Consider the following 16,634-nt stretch of genomic DNA (forward strand, 5'->3'; position numbering starts at 1 on the left):
ATAACAAGGTCCTCAGTCTGAAAAGGTTTTTTAGGTCAAGCTCTTGTTTTCAGTATCTGCTTGTTATGAATCAAATTTATTCGAGAGTAAATTAATTTAATTCAAAACCTTTAAAAAAGGAAACTCCGCTACAATTTAAGTTCTGTTTACTTTATTCATTTCATGTAGAAATTACGTTTACAATGACTTCAAACATCAAAAGCATCTAACTAAATCAGTTACAAACTGGTGAACAACTTACAATTGTTTACAATATTAACTCTATCATATTAGTACATGTAGTTTAAGTGACTTAAACCAATGCAGGACAACAATCACTCAATCACAGTTTGAGTCACTTCACCAGAAAACATTAAAACAGCATGGCCATTACTCACATGTTCAACATACATTTTAAGCTGCATTTTATATCTCATGTGCATAAAAGTTTGCTTTACTCCATTGAAAATTAGTCACCGTTCACCATACAAAGAAATCAAGCCGATAATGCAGTTAGTATGTATGAACCTGTTTCAAAGTCCTTTGACTAATGAGTCTTATCATAAGTATCCTTTCCCTTGTAGCCCCCAACATAACCTTCTGCAGCCTTGTCATCAAAGTCTTTACGACCCTCCAGACCCTTGCCTTTACCACTCTCATCAAAGCGTTCCTTATGAGATCCAGTGTATTTTGAGGTATCCGTCATTCTATCTACGCCACCTGTCTTGCTTATTTTCTATGAACAAAACAAACAAGATAACAATAATATTGTAAGTCACAACTGACAAGCAATACTAGTCCAAAGTTTGCTATCATGACAAACACAACAGGACTGTTTGATACCTTGTTATAAGGTAGATTAAATAAATGTCACTTGGTTAGATATTTCATATTTTTAATAGTTATATCTTTGTGTACCTGCAGTGTGTCATTAAATATTTTAGTACTTCTGATCCCTTAGATATTTGGAACTGGCTTTTTATTCATTTTTAGTTTTTTAAGAAGGATTTGGGATCTTGTTTTATATTATTTATAGTTACTTCAATCCTCTGTTGTGCAAAATTAACATTTGTTTTGTCTTAGGTGTTTACTGTAGATTGGCTTGTGTTGAGTTAACAAATCTTGGTTCAGCAAGGAAGGTGATATAGAAAAAAGTCACATACATGTATATGTACATGTATAATCTTAGCTGGTCATCACCAGTAAATCACAAGGCCTACTCTCTCAGGACTTTGCAGAAACAACATCACCTGCCAAGCCATATGGGGGAAAATTAAAAGAAAACAAAATACAGTTCTTTTTAAAAAAATCAACAAAACAATCCCTTCTGAGGAACCTTAACCTGGAAGTGGGAATTTTCATTAAAAAAAAAAAGAATCGATAAAGATACATCAGAAATTTGAAAAGAACCCCTAAAAGCTACCAGAAAATAGAATTCTAGAATCCATGTTTGGAGTTGAGGGGAAGGTGTGACTGTCATAATGTATTTACCCCTGTCAGGTGATAAACCAATGTCAGCCTGCGAGTTGGGTCTTGTGCCCGCAGTGTTTCGTATTCAAGAGCTGGTTTCTGGTTATTCGCTCTGGCGCGAGAGCGGAATATTTTTTTTATTTCACTTCTAGAACCAGCTATAGACAAATATTTTAAAAATTAAGTCACTCAACCCTACAGTTTCCATGAACGACTGGAAACTGAAACAATGAATGATTGAGAATGTTCTAATCAGGGCAAAGCCTCGCTATCGTTGCATTGCACTAAATTATAAATCCAAAACAATATATAAAACTTTACTCAAATATGGAAAAATTATAAGGCAAAATATTATTTGATGATATGTAACGACTGTAAGACACAGGTAAGTAACGTAATCTCACCCTGCATGCGTGCATTAGCGCACTCACGTCGTGTCGGTGTTACCAACATATGCTAAATAATACCGACCGTGACTGGATTACAGAGAAACTAAACGACTTACTGTAGCTCCACTTGTACCGGGGCCTTTTCCAGCACAGATTTGGTCGATCAACTTTTGCAGATCGTCTTTGTTTCCATATTTTTTCTCTGCACACAAGGTTAACGCCTTCTTGAATTGGCTGAAGTTAATTTTTCGATCGGTTTTGCTGCAAGGCAAGTATCAAACAAACATGTCTATAAAGCGAAATATCTCATGACAGTGTATTGGAGCAAGAGATTTTAGGGATTTGAAAGTCTTGAGCTCACCTCTTAACTTCTGGTCTGTTGAAGATTATATCCGTGTCAGTCTGAGTGAATTTTTTGTCGTACAACTTGAGATCGCGAAAAAATTTAGCAAACTTCGCGTTGTCCATCGTGGCCTGTGCGTCCTTGCTTCCTGCGCCAAAGGCACAGAACGACTTAAACACTGTTTCAAGCTCAGCATCAGACATTTTGAGTTTCAGGTAATATCACAGAAATAAGAAGCGATTTCTCCGTGGAAGTGCTGCAGGATTATGTGCAAAAGGCAGCTGACGCGCGTCCTTGCCAATTAATTCCACGACAAAGGAAACGAACAGACATTGGTCGATACTTTGTGTGTCACGAAAATTACAACGGTACCATAGTTACTGGTTCAAACAATCTAAGCTCTTCAGCGACAGGAAATGTTTGGTATAATTCAAGTCCTAAATAGAGAGTGAATACTATTATTTCACTTAACGATTATTTTATTTTTGACAACGTCTCAGATCTCCTTGCTTAGAGAACAAGTTAGAAGGTTTTATGAACCAGATAATTTGCATTTGTTTAAAACAGCAAGATCTGAATGCTCATTAATTTATAAAGTTGTTCTTTGCTGTCTATAATTAATGAAGCGATGCCATTTGCAAACGCCCCTTGGGTGTACCACTAAAACTGTTGGAAATGGGTCTATAGAGATAGAACATTCTATAGAAAAATGATCGGAACGACCTCCGGTTTCAATGCAACGCCCTCGGTGTTTACAGATGTTAAGCAAACAATTTATGTAAAGTTAATCAGCCGTTAAAAAAAGCGTTCCCAGAAAGACCTGAAAGAACCTGTAAAGTGAAAAGAATTTTTCCTGAGTCATCATCATGATCCATCATTATCATTTGGTTTGCCACAGGCCCGTCCATACTAGTGCGTTTTCGTTTGAAAACGCCCACTTTTTGGTGCGTTTTCGCTTACCGTCCACACTACATCGAAAACGCTGTCCAAACGGAGCCCTATCGGGTTGTATGGAAAATGTGGAGTGCGGAGTAAGGAAAATGAGGAGCCGATGGAAAATAGGGAGTGTGGAAAATGCGGATTTTTTAATTCTTTTAACGGTAAGTTTGAATGTCACGATTTGCAGAGAATGTAGAAAAAAAAAACATGTACATGTGAATTATAAAAACTCCGCATTTTCCCCACTCCTCATTTTTCATAGTCCTCATTTTCCACACTCCACAATTTCCACACTCGTTTTCCATACAACCTAATTTGTTTTCTGAAAGTGCAACTTAACCTGTGAATTAATTTGTTTCTTTATTTGCATTTGCCAGTCTATATCTTTTTTTGTCTTACAATTTTTCAGTGCTGAAAAGGTTTCAAGGTTTTCGTTTGAACTTCATCAATCCAAATGCGAGAACGTTAGGAGGCGGAGTTGCCAACCGGCACGTTGTTGAATGGTTCAAGGTTTATTTTTGGAAAGCCAAGCAGATTTGTTTCGAGGCAACACAGCTTTCACCCAAAAAACCGAAGGTAGATTAGATTGTTTTAAGTTCGAGTCGTGATTTGTCACATTTTTTTAGACATGGTCAGAAACTGTACTGTTTTTCATTTTTTTTCCTAAACGTGAACTGCTAACTATGAAAATCGTGAGTTGAATATACCATTTTGACTGAATGAAATGACCGCGATATGAACAGTCCACTTCAGGCTTTTATTAGTATTTATTTAATTTCTATTTTTAAGCTTATTTATGTATTTAATTATTATTTCAATTCACTATTAAATTTTATTTTACTTCTAATTTTCTTGTAAATTTTTTTTTTAATTTTTGATTTTTTTTTTCTTTACACTCCGCACCTTGCACTCCGCGTTTTCGGAACAGCCCTGTTACATTGACTTACATGATAATGTGTCGGAAAAGCTAGCTCAGTTTTACTTGTCACATTCAAATACACCTGTGGCCACATCGTACTGAAACGCGTAAACTCAAAAGACAAATAGTTATCGACAATACTTTTAATGACCCCCACAGGAAGAGATCAGTTTCAACGTGGTTCTGCATACGAGAGCCCCTATACGGGGTTTTAAGGACACGAGATATTTAGGTATTAACGGGATACAGGATATTTGCCCCTGGGGAGGGACTCCCATATAAAAAGGACGGGGCTGCTTGTCGGAAATTTGAAAAGAAACCCTAAGAGGTACCAAGATTATGTTTTGTGGGCGTGGCTTGAAAATTTGTTACCCCTAAGAGGTACAAATTCTTTAGCAACACAATAACTGACCGGCTGACTTTTTTGGTTCAATACCCTTAAAGATACCGTGAAAGCTCCCGCTGTGGACTGTTTAAGCCTGAACACCCTAAGAGGTACTAAATCGGGTTTATTAACCCATAAAAACGGTACCACAAAGCACCCCTGAACTTTTTATATGAGAGTTTTCCCCCGGGGAAATTTTGATATGGGATTTTTAGATCAGGTAAAACGGGATATCGAGCAAGAAAATACATTGTTAATTTTTGCTACAGGAATGAACGGGATACTGAATATTTAAACCAACGTTTATTGGATGAGGGATACTCTGCAAAACCCTCTTCGACGCGGAATACCAAGTTCTGTCTCCACTTCGTTAGAAGATTAGAAGAGTATCCTGCCAAAATAATGAAGTTTCTACGTGTAGGTCAGCTTTTTTTTAAAGTTGAACAGTGAATATATCCTTCTGACAAAGACACAAAATAAGTGAAATAAAATTCATTTCTTACCGTGCGTGGGTGTTAGTATTTGCGCGTGAGCGTTAATATTTGCGCGTGAGCTAGACGCCCGCGAATGCACGTAAATTCTGAGACCGCGTTACACGCAACTAGCCTGCGGTTTTATAGCATAATTTAAAATGGCGGCCTTGCAGGAAAAAAAGTTACAAGAAGGACTGCAGCTCTTGAAAGAGGCCGAAAAATTGTGAGTATTGCTTTATTTTCTGGTCTTTTAATTCTTAAAATACTATCACTTTAAATTGTCACTCTTATATTATCGAAGTGTCCTGTGTGAGCTTCACAGCTTCAGATTGAATAAGCGCTAAGCTCATGTTTTTTGGAATCTCGGCTCTGACATAGCGAAAGCATGTATCAGCGTAAGGACGTCAAAATTTTTCATTTATGTAAGCTCATTAGAATTAGGACTACCTCAATAACTTTTTGCTTAGTTTGCAATGTTAAAGTAAGCTCAACGTGTCTGTCAAATAAACAGGACATTATTTTGACAATTTATTGAGTCCCAGGAGGCAGAAATCTGACGTCACTTGTTGTTATTGGGGTGGTGCAGTTGACTCTATATGGGAGGGGTAAGGATGGTTTGTCTCAAAACAGAAGTGATTACAAGACAAAGAAAGACCTTCAAAAGTTTTGTGCTTTGTTTTAGGATAATTAAAAAGTTATGCTTGCAAAGATTTAATCACATAAATTGCATATAAAAGCAATACTTGAGGCACTGTGGAAATTCAAAGTGGGTTTTTGAGGGTGAAGTTTTTCTTTTCTGTTAATCATTTCTGCCATGTATGTCCTGGAATAGTTGCATTTTATTGCCTAATATGATCCATAAGTGGGTCTTTTGAACACCATTCATGGCCCGGGATATGAAAATTTGACCAACCCAAAATTCAAAATAGGAAGTTTAAGAAACCATGACAGCAACAGCAGTGGGAACATCGCTAAACAAAAGATTTAAAGAGCAGGACAATGATTGTGCACATGCGTCACAATTCTCTGTCCATTTCTTTACAGTCCTATGCAAAACAGCATGAACCATGACAGCTAATTTTTTAAATTTCTATGATTTTCAAATCGATCACTGTGTTCCGGATTTAGTTTTGTGATAGTTTTATCTGTAGTTCATATAGTGTGATTGTCTGGGTGAGTGTAGTTCTGAAAAGAACTGTTGCTGGTGACTGACGTTTTGACAACCTGAGCGGAAGTCATCTTCAGAGTCAAGTGAATGTTGTTTGTCAGTCGATGATGTTGTAAGTCTGGTCTGTTGAACGTGATTGGTCAGTATAGCCATGATGGTATTGGCTGAAAGACTTGTGTAAAGTTTGTCATCAGTCATTGGTGGGTTTCGATCCGTCTATGCCAACAATCACATTGCTGTACATCATCAACTGACAAACCACAGCATTGACTGGGACTCTGCTCAGTGCGTAACCTACAGTACAAACTATTTTCAACAACTGACTCTGCAAAGCTGGTACACTAACCTAGAACAAACGCCTCTTAACAGATGTCAACAACTACCGGCACCTTACAAACGACTTATCCATGACAGAAACAAAACCGACAAATGGACTTCTAACAGACCAACTTAACAATACACAGACCAAAACCAACCTATTTGACTAACAATAGACGGATCAAAACCCACCAATGACTGATGACAAACTTTACACGAGTCTTTCAACCAATACCATCATGGCTATACTGACCAATCACACTCAACGGACCAGACTTACAACATCATCGACTGACAAGCACCATTCACTTGACTCTGAAGATGACTTCCGCTCAGGTTGTCGAAATGTCAGTCACCAACAACAGTTCTTTTCAGAACTACACTCACCCGGACGATCACACTATACGAACTACTGATACTCCTGGGTTCAAACCATTTACTAAGTTTTATCTGTAATAAACAAAGGAAATGACTTAAGAGTACCACAAGATTTAGAGTACCACAAGATTTGTGGGTAAAATATAAATTCATTTCATAATTGACATTGCCCTCAGCGTCACTGTCATGGTTACCCTTTGAAGAGGGGGATGGATGTTGACTGGTATGTTATAAAAAGTGTATTTTGGTCTTCATACTTAGTGTGAAGACAAGCTGGTTAAAATGGAAGCCTGACTGGGACAGTGCTGCTGATAAATATATGAAAGCTGGTATGTATTGGCATTTTGTTCATGTATGTATTAATTACAGTAATGACAAGTTGCAAGGACAGACTCAAATGGGTGATTCCAGAAAATATCTATACCCTACCACGGGCGGCATGAACATTTCAACCTCCCTTGCCTTTGGAAATTCCAAAATGCTCCCCGTTCCCCTTATGCCCTCTGAAAATTATTCCAAAATTATTAACCCCTCCTCCCTTTATTTCAGACCCTTTGGAATTCCTGTTCAACTGCCTAAAACTTCTAACGAATGGGAAACTTGCGCTTTTTCCCCCTCCAAGAAAATTCTGCTCACAATTTCCGGCCAAGCAAACAAGCAACTCGAGTTTGTTATAACAATTAAAACAGTGTAACATAGTTTTCCCTTCTAAGTGTTATCTATAAATTGCTTATCACCAAATAAAACTATTTGTTTTCAGTTCATTAGCTTCATATTTTTAGGAGAGTAGATCATATCAATACCAGTGGAAAACAAAAGTAAAGTTCACGATGTGCCATCACCTGCATTTTGAAAATTTTGTTCATTGAGTAACTGCTGACCACTTGTAATGCAGCCTAGAAATCTGTCAGGCATTCCATTTGGAAACAAGAGACTGGTGCAAGTTTTTCGCACCCAACAAGATCGTCAATTGACAATTTTAGATTGGAAAGAAATATTGATTTTTCTTATATTTTATTAATCTATCTACTAATTCATAAACTTTAAGGCCTCTTCTGATGTGGAGCTTGCTGCACAGCCCATCGCTAACATCGCATAACACCTGCCTGATTGATCCCGCGGCCGGTTCGTGCTTGATTTACAAACTGGAAAAGTTATCAGATCAGCGATTTCAAGTGAAGCTTTCACCATCTTCCCCCTCTGGAAATCCAGAGCTGAACCCCCCCCCCCCCCCCGCCCCCTTCCATGCATTTGGAATTCTAAACTGCATTACCCCCCAAGCCTTCAGAATTCCAGACCAAGAAACCCCCTCTCCCTCAGAATTCCAAGATGCTGCCCATGATATGTGGTATGGATATTTTCTGGAATCACCCAATGTTCTTGGATTATAAGAGCTCAACTTTTAACTCTTTTGAAAATTTTTTCAGGAAGTTTTTCCTTTTTCTAATGACTGTTTTCTTATAAGTCGTTTACCATTATATGTGATACTTAAACAATTTAAACATGTTAATGTTGAAATTGTTTAAGTTGTTAAAACAAGAACATATACATGTGGCCAAAATGAATAACCGAGCGTCTAGGAGAGATAGGACAATAGTAGTTTTAATGACGTTCTTCCCAAAATCTAAGTATGGATATTGAAAAGTCTCTTGGGTCAAGTTACATGCTCTTCCAGGGTAATTTACAGTCGATCAAAGATTCTAGGTTGGATTTTTGGTAATCCCAGTGACAAATAGAACATTATTTTTCAGTTTGCTGTGTTAGAGCAGAAAATATTTATGTCCAAAATTTCAAAGAAAGAGAACAATCTTACAAGTTCTAGTACAATGTAATACCCAAATTTTAGTCACTGAAAAATATGTCCATTTCATTTAATCGAAGCACAAGTTTGTAATATTTAATGTCATGCTGAAAGAAAGTGAATCTCTATTAATTTTGAAAACCGTGCTTAAGGACTTTCTTAGTGATAGTTCTTAGTAAGAATTTTAAATACTTGTATAAATTCTAGTTTTTATGTTTTACTACATATATTGTAATTGTATTATTATTTTATTTAATATTTTAGTTGTGCAGGGCACCCTTTGATAACAGCATTTACTGATGGGTTTACTCTCAGCTGGTTAAATATGATTAAGATTATGATTATGATCATGATCATGATTATTGCTGTTGTTATTATTAATTCTGCTCATGGAATTCCCAAATTTTCTGTCAAGTGGTTCATATTTCAGAAAAAGCAAAAGCAGGTGAGATTGAAATTGGAACAAAATTTGCTCCAGTTCCAAGATTCAGATTTGGTCAAATGGGTTTAGCTTCCCAAGGGCGAAATGTTCAAACAACTTCTCATGGGGATTTGTGCTCATCGTCTTGGATCTGTCTTTTGTATTATCATGATATAATAAATTAATAAAAAACAATAATAATAATAACAGTTTTATAAGCAAGTCCAAAAATAATTACCCCTTCCATGCTAATTTAAAAGGCTAATATAAAAGGCTTACTGAGTCGATAGAGTCTTAGGACATTCACACTAATTGTTTCTGCGCATCCTTACTGTGCATGTAAATTCACACGCCACGTCACGCATGAGAGCACACGCTAAGTAATAAAATGGGCAATGATAGGGCAGATGGCCATTGCTATAGCTTTGCCTGGATTTAACGATCTTAAATGTTTGGTGGCCCTTACTTTTCTTTCCAGAAAAAGATTTTATTTCCCAATTATCTCCACATCATCCAAAATTGAACAAAAAATCAATGTGGGAGGTTAAAAAAAATTTCAAGATTTCTGTCCACAGGACATAGAATCCTGCCATCTTGCGGCTGCAAGGCGTATGAAACTATGGTCGCTAAATGCGAACTTGATCTTTAAGGAACCTCCGCAGTTGACTAAATTCTCTTAATACATGTAAGTCCACTTAAACAATATTTTAAATAGCAGAGAACATTTCACTTTAAAGATCTAATTGCAATATTTTGGGGCTTACAGACACTGTGGCCTTATTCGCTAACGAAGCCCGATTTTTTCAGATTTAGGGTGTTCTTCCAGGCATGTTCTCTCCAAAATGAAGTCGGTGACCCCATTTTTTTTACATTTCTGACACAACTAACTCATCATCTTACAGTGGTAAAAAGTTCAGAAAAAAAATCAATGTTGGAAAATTTTCACGCGAATGTCCTTAAAAGCGTGTTTGTTTGCCTTATTACAGGAACATGCTTTAAAGCTGCCAAGTCTTATGATAGGGCCAGTGATGCCTTCAAAAAAGCTGCTGATGCCCACTACAATTCACATTTGTATCCTTTACCATCTTTAACTGCCATAGGATTGTAAGTTAAACTGCACAGCCTCAATAACAATCACCCTGAGATTGTTGCAGCATATGGTTAACCTAGCTATATTTTAATGACATACATGTATAAGAACTGGAAGAGATCAATGTATTCATGTTGTAAAGATTAGTAATAAATTATTTAGAAGCTATATCAAGGTTGGTATGAAGTTCCTGAAGCATGTTCTAATTGTTTGATATATTGTGATAATTGACTGATATATTGTGACCTCTTTAGTATTCATTCAGCTAGGATTTTCAGATTTCATCTGAAGGTAATTTGTACACTGCAAAATGGCTTCCTGATATCATAACATTTTAAGTAACAGTAAATAATTTTGTCAAGAACAAACAATTTGACATCACTATTACATCTTTGTCCTTAATGCATGTTTCTCTCAATTAAGTCTCTTCCATGCAGCAAAGTAAGTACTTCAGTAACATTGCACTTTTTTGTAAATTGTGTTTGTCTTGATCTAATAAACACCCCCAAAACTGCAGTTTATTAATATAAGCTTCTAATTACATGATGCCTAGAGTGGACTGTACCTACAGTAGCTAAGTTTATACTTCTGAGCTGAAAATGCCTGATTTCCTTTTGTTGGCTTTGAGTTAATTGAAATCCACCATCTTGAGCAATTACTGGTTCATGATTTGTTATTTGGGCGCTTAAATAAAGAGAAAATTAGTGTTCTGTCTCCAGTCGTTACACAATATGGACCCAGGTTGCTTAATCTTACAAGCATTGAGATTCGCATGTATTATAAATGAATTGTTTGCATGTATTTTACAGGGCTTTGGAACAGGCTGCCTCAGTTCTGAAGGAAATGAAAAAAGTCACAGAGGCAGTTTCTTTGGTGGAAAGAGCAGTGTAAGGAATTTTAATTCCTTTGCGCTTGTTAGTATTTATAAACACAAGAAAGCCAAATACAAGTAGGAGCATTTGGGGGCAAAGTAGGGGAGGATTAAAACACATTGCATGAGTGTAAACTTGAAAAACATTGGCCCAACTTTTTCCCATTATTTTATGTCAATTTGTGTAAAAGCTGTATATTACTGTACATGTAATACTCAGAAATCATCCTTCTTTGATATGTGGCTGGGATGTTGCCAATAAAAGACTGCCCCTGAGCCAATTAAGTTTTTAAACTTAGTTAATAATCTCTTTATAACAAAAAATAAACAGTGTAGCCTCTTTTAAGGACCTTTTCATTGAACCTGGAATAAAAGACGTTTCTTTAAATGATCCTACTTTAAAATAACGAAAATACTGTTAATTATGTGTGCAAGTTAAATACCAATAATACCCCTGTCTAACCTGCAGTTGTTCAATCATATTCACAACCTAGAACATTAAATACCACAATCAAATGAACAGCAGCATGTCCATTCTTTTGGTGTAGTGATATGTACAGACAGAGTGGCAATCCAGACACAGGAGCCCTAGCTCTGGTTAGAGGAGCCAAGTAAGTGATACTTTAATTGTATTGTCCCACAAAATACCCATGCCCCTCCCACAGATGGTTTTTTGCTTTGAGCTCCCCTCCCCCAACCCCCCATTCCTTCCCTACCTGACCAAATCTCTCCGGGAATTATCCCTTAAAACATTTCAGCTAAAGAGACCCTCCTCTCCCTGGGAAATATTTCCAATAACCCTTCTTTGGGTTGGTGTGGATAGTTTCCACCTGATTGTATTCACACACTGTTTACCCCATGTAGGGAACACAAAAGTCATGTCCCTCAATTGTGTTTAAACTTCCAAAAAATTAATTCAAGAATGCTTTTGCTGAACACAAAAATTAAGTTACTCATGTTATGTCACCGGTCATGTTGTGGCCCCAGGCTTGCATACCCCTGCAAACAGTTTGTTACCATTAATTTCTTTTTGCAGTTGGGTATACATAACAAAAGATTAATAAAAAATTACTCAGAATAGCTGTAAACATTAAGCTAATCAGAATGAACAAAATAACACAAACTACACGTAGGCAGGCAGTAAAGAAATGATAAAAAGGAAACAGAAAAGCAATTAAATATTACACATGTACAACAAACATAATTTTATCCATAGACAAAAATGATTTGTATCATGTGATGCTGATTATGAGGGGATACAAGAGGGGCCATACATGCAGATGAATCTGTAGATGGTATGATCAGACTATTTTGTTGTAAAATCATTAAATTGACTTAACTGAAAAAAAAAACATTTTGTGAAGGTGGGAGATTTGTTAATTCTGCCAATCAGTCACAAATGTTCACAGCTTCCAGATGCTATGCTGCTGAAATTATGGTTATGAAATTATGAAATTATATGCACATGGTAATTTCTTGTATTGTTGTTGCTTTAAGGATGTGTGATACTACTGATCCATCAAGAGCTGCTGAGCTATACATCACAGCCAGTGAAATGAATGTTGTACGTAGTCACTGCCTTTTGCTTAAAACAAACTTGCCAACAATATAAGTTGTACTGAGAAAAGGTCAAATGTAATGTTCATGAATCATGTCATGAGCATGGGTGGAACAAAGAAAATATCCAAATCCCTAAAGGGATTGAAACCCATGACCTTCCAAACACTGAGTGAGAGCTCCTCCCACTTAAAGCCACAGAGTTGATACCCTCGTAGTGAGCATGGGCAGGCCATTTTTTTGGCTCATAATGTCATGTGTCCTGTATACTGTTAAGATTAATGATGTCGAGAGCATACTATGTGGTGCTACATGAAGAAAGATGGAAGATTTTAAGCTCAAAAGTGCTCTGTGAAAGGTGTAAAGCTCATCATGTCGCAAGTGTGAGACTAGCAAAAAAATTGATTCCAAAGTTTATCATTGACAACTAGACCTCTCCAGTCAACCTGATTATCACATTCTGAGAACTTGGTTAACATTTCAGGATAACTTGATTTGTATTGCTTATTGAAAAAGTAAAGAACCATCTCATCTGAGCTGTGAATTTAATTTTACCTGATCACAACACATGTATGTCACAGACGTAATGGAAGTTGTTTAATTAAATTATAGTCAGAGGACAAGATTCGAGAGGCCATTGAACCTTTGTCAAAAGCTGCTAACCTCCTTTTAAAGTTAAAAAGGTAACTAAAAATTGTTACTTATTCAATTATTTTTTTATGAGAATCTGATGGGAAATGACACAATTGACCACGTGTGTTAGTATCAGACGTATTTATCTGGACTTACCTTGTTTTGAGGATATTCTCTTACTGTTATCTTGTAGGTCTTTTCATACTCGTTATTTGTGATCGTTCTGAGTGATGTTGTGAACTAGATTTTTCTGTTATTCTGTAGATTTCAGGAAGCTCTCAATATTATGCGACAACAAATGAAACTTTATGAGCAGGTTGACAACTTCCAAATGATGTCAAAGGTACACCTTATTAAGTCCATGCTAGTTCGTTTTTTTTTTTTTCTTTCCCCCACCTCCTAATTCCATGTCTGGTAGCACTAAACCTTCCTCATAAGTCCTCCATGACTGTTCATCAACTTTAATTTCTACAGTGAACTCAGGAACGCAGTCATTCTTCCATTTTAGTAGCTGTATTGTTTTTGTGGGTTGGTGGGGCAAAGTTTGAGATTAAAAACAGGTCTGGTTAAAAACCTGGCAAGCTTGCTTAGTCATCTGATCAACGGATTAATTTTAATGGAAATCTGTTCCAATGTTTTGACCAGGACCATCCACTGTCTATATTTTTGCTATCTCAATCTACTTGAAGGTAACTACGGCCTAACCCACCCCACCCCTCCCCCTGCCTAAATTAACGACATGTTTGTGTTAAATGCTTATGTTCAGTTACATGTAACTGTGAAAAGCTCTGTTTTTTTTCTTTTAATTGATGAATAAAACTGATGGCACTGTTCCCCTAAAATCAAACTTGAATAGAGACTGTATTATATTTGTTATCAACACAGTTACTTTTGAATTCCTTAGTTTTACAGCACTCATGTAGTTGTATTATAATGTTTTCAGGTTGTTCTCAGCATGGTTGTTGTTCATCTTCATGAGAGTGACTATGTAGCTGCTGATAACTGTTACAAGGAATCTTTTGAGTACGTTCTATGAGGTTGTTTGTTATTATTATTATTATTATTATTATTATTATTATTATTATTTGGTTTAAGTTAAATTTTTCAACTCAAATAATTGCACGAATGAAGAGAAATGTTCAGAAGAACCCTGCAAGATTCAAGTGAGGGTTGTAGTGGACGAGCATCAAAATTATGCTAACACTGAAAACACTAGTCAGGCCAGTTTAGTTTGTACATCACGGAAAAGTATACTTTTTTTTATCTCTATAGTGGCTCAATTAAGTCTTGGAGAATGTTAGGGTCGTGGTTAAGGACTAGTTCAGTGTCAGTAAGTTCTACTGTAGATCAAGGTAGACAAGTTCTTGTATCTTGTCTTTTTTTTGTAGAACTTGCATTCTGAACTAAACTTTGTATGAAATGAAAGTGATGTTAGTGTTTCTCTTGTATCAGAATTCCTGGGTTTAGTAGTTCAGATGAAGCAATAGCAGCAGAAAAAGTTCTGGACTGTTTTGATCAGGGCGATGCCGAGGGAATGAAAACCTGCACATCCCAAGCACTTTTCACGTACTTAGACAATGAGGTTAGTGAGCGCGCATTATAATACAGTCAAACCCCAACTAACAGACCCCTCATGATCTCAGCCTCCATACGCCCAACTCTCTCCTAAATGGAAACTTTTTCCTCACGCTTCCCCATGAATCTAAAACACCGATTCTTCATAAATGTCTATTTCTTATTGACTCCATTGTCAGCGTTTGGCACAATTTACCCTACGTCTAAAAAAAACGGAACACAGAGCGTTTGTTTGAGGTATGTTGGCAGGCTTTACATTAATTCTGAGGTGATTTTCACTTTAGATTGCCAAGTTATCTCGTAGTCTGCGTGTCCCTGGGAGTGTGGGAGGCAGAGGATCGACGGAGAGAAAGCCTATCCAGAACATCAATGACTTTGGTAAGACTGACACACAGCTGAGTGCTTATCCGGTATCGACTATCAAAGATGAAACAGAACAACAGAATCAACAGGTCCTCGAAGACGAGTTGGAAGAAGGCGGACTCTGTTAGCCCTGTTATAATCCATGTACTTTTGCTTTTAGAAGCAACTACGTTTTGGCCAAGTGACATGATTTAGCATCATGATAGCAAGCTAAAGGACTGATGTTAGAACTGGCCTTTTCTGATTGAACGCCAAGATTCGAAAATTCTTCAGAGAAATCTCCGAGGGCTAGAGTCGCTGGAAACTGTCACTCGAGTGTCTTCAGATACATATCTAGTTTTTACCCATACGACGCTGTTCCTCTCAATAAGATTATCAAATGCTTCGCGTGTATCATTTAATTACATTTGGGGGAAAGACATTATATTTTTTTGTGGTACCTTAGAGAAGCGGAAAACGACATCAAAGAAATTGCAATAAAGTGAATATCATAATTTAGGAGAAGCGGTAGTAAAAAACCTTTGTGATGTAATAGTACCAGGGAATTTAGACGTCACAACGCCTGGAGTTACTCAGTATTCCACGTCAACAATGAACGCAAAACAAACTCGTGCGACTGAACTGGCTGAAATGCTTGTTCACAAAACTTTTAGTGTGCAAATATCTTGCACAAAAACAGTCGATCCAGTGGTGCGAACAAGCCACCTCGTCATTAAATAAACTTGCCCGTTAACTGAGTGTAGTAAGTATAGTATATAAACCACTACCACAAGCGGTGATATTTAAAAAATCTATTTCAGAAGCGAGTCGCAGACTTAAACCCATAAAAATGCTCTTGCTTCAAATAACCGAGAAAAAACAACCCAATACCGAAAAAGCAAACCAATCAAACAATTAAACAAACAAACTTTATTTAAAGAAAAGCACAATTTTTTCCAAAGCTTTCTATTTTCTCTATAATTCTGTCCAATTGACCTATCAAGTCTCTAACAGCTTCTAATGAGCAAAATTTGGGCCGATAAATGTGGTTAACCAGGGTGACACGTGGTAGATATAAGACTAGTATCAAAATATTTACTTCTAAAATTTATGAAAACCTAATTACAAAATTATTAAAAATTTAATTAAGAATTATTAAAAACCTAATAAATAGGCAAAAACTATACAAGACTAAGCTAAACTAAAACTTAAGGTAACATCTTACTACTTAACTTCGTTAATCTAAAAATAATTATCAAGGAAAAGAGTAAAAATCCTATCTCTATGCTGACTTAATTTAAAATGTTTATTCAATACTTTGTTAAGAATTATCACAGATTCAGAGGTGCGTATCTCCCTCTTTTACTCTACTACACCTACTCGTTAATACAGTGACATTAGGGAACTTAAGAAGCTACGACGGCGACGCCGAGGACAACAAATGAATTTAAATTTTACCTACGAATCTCGCGGCACACTGAAGTCACTTATTTTGTTTATCACTGTCAAAACAAAACTGAATCTGCGACACGGCGATAAATTTGAAACAGCAATTTTAAAAATTAGCCGTCGTGGTTCATGTC

General features: G+C 36.6%; 2 protein-coding genes across 3 annotated transcripts; one reads left to right on the forward strand and one right to left on the reverse strand.

Annotated features, from left to right (window-relative positions):
* Nucleotides 1–143: 143 nt before the first annotated feature.
* On the reverse strand, nucleotides 144–2,498 carry LOC145466410 (tubulin polymerization-promoting protein family member 2-like). The gene is made up of 3 exons (XM_081450121.1): nucleotides 2,200–2,498; nucleotides 1,955–2,099; nucleotides 144–715 (listed from the first exon to the last, which is right to left on the reverse strand). Exons 1-3 carry the CDS (start codon nucleotides 2,382–2,384, stop codon nucleotides 527–529), a joined length of 519 nt encoding a protein of 172 aa, XP_081306247.1. The 5' UTR covers nucleotides 2,385–2,498; the 3' UTR covers nucleotides 144–526.
* Nucleotides 2,499–5,025: 2,527 nt separating this feature from the next.
* Nucleotides 5,026–15,576, forward strand: LOC145465871 (gamma-soluble NSF attachment protein-like). Of its 2 annotated transcripts, XM_081449632.1 has the most exons (13): nucleotides 5,041–5,120; nucleotides 5,434–5,502; nucleotides 7,023–7,090; nucleotides 9,970–10,054; nucleotides 10,497–10,514; nucleotides 10,883–10,960; nucleotides 11,493–11,555; nucleotides 12,442–12,508; nucleotides 13,114–13,184; nucleotides 13,399–13,477; nucleotides 14,078–14,157; nucleotides 14,587–14,716; nucleotides 14,994–15,576. In XM_081449632.1, the coding sequence occupies exons 1-13, from the start codon at nucleotides 5,056–5,058 to the stop codon at nucleotides 15,198–15,200; spliced, it is 1,080 nt and encodes a 359-aa protein (XP_081305758.1). In that variant the 5' UTR covers nucleotides 5,041–5,055; the 3' UTR covers nucleotides 15,201–15,576. The 2 variants fall into 2 exon arrangements, with proteins under 2 accessions (XP_081305759.1, XP_081305758.1); XM_081449633.1 differs by lacking the exon at nucleotides 5,434–5,502 and having other exon boundaries at nucleotides 5,026–5,120.
* The last annotated feature ends 1,058 nt before the right edge of the window (nucleotides 15,577–16,634 follow it).

Source organism: Orbicella franksi, chromosome 13, assembly GCF_964199315.1.
Source record: "Orbicella franksi chromosome 13, jaOrbFran1.1, whole genome shotgun sequence".
NCBI lineage: Eukaryota > Metazoa > Cnidaria > Anthozoa > Scleractinia > Merulinidae > Orbicella > Orbicella franksi.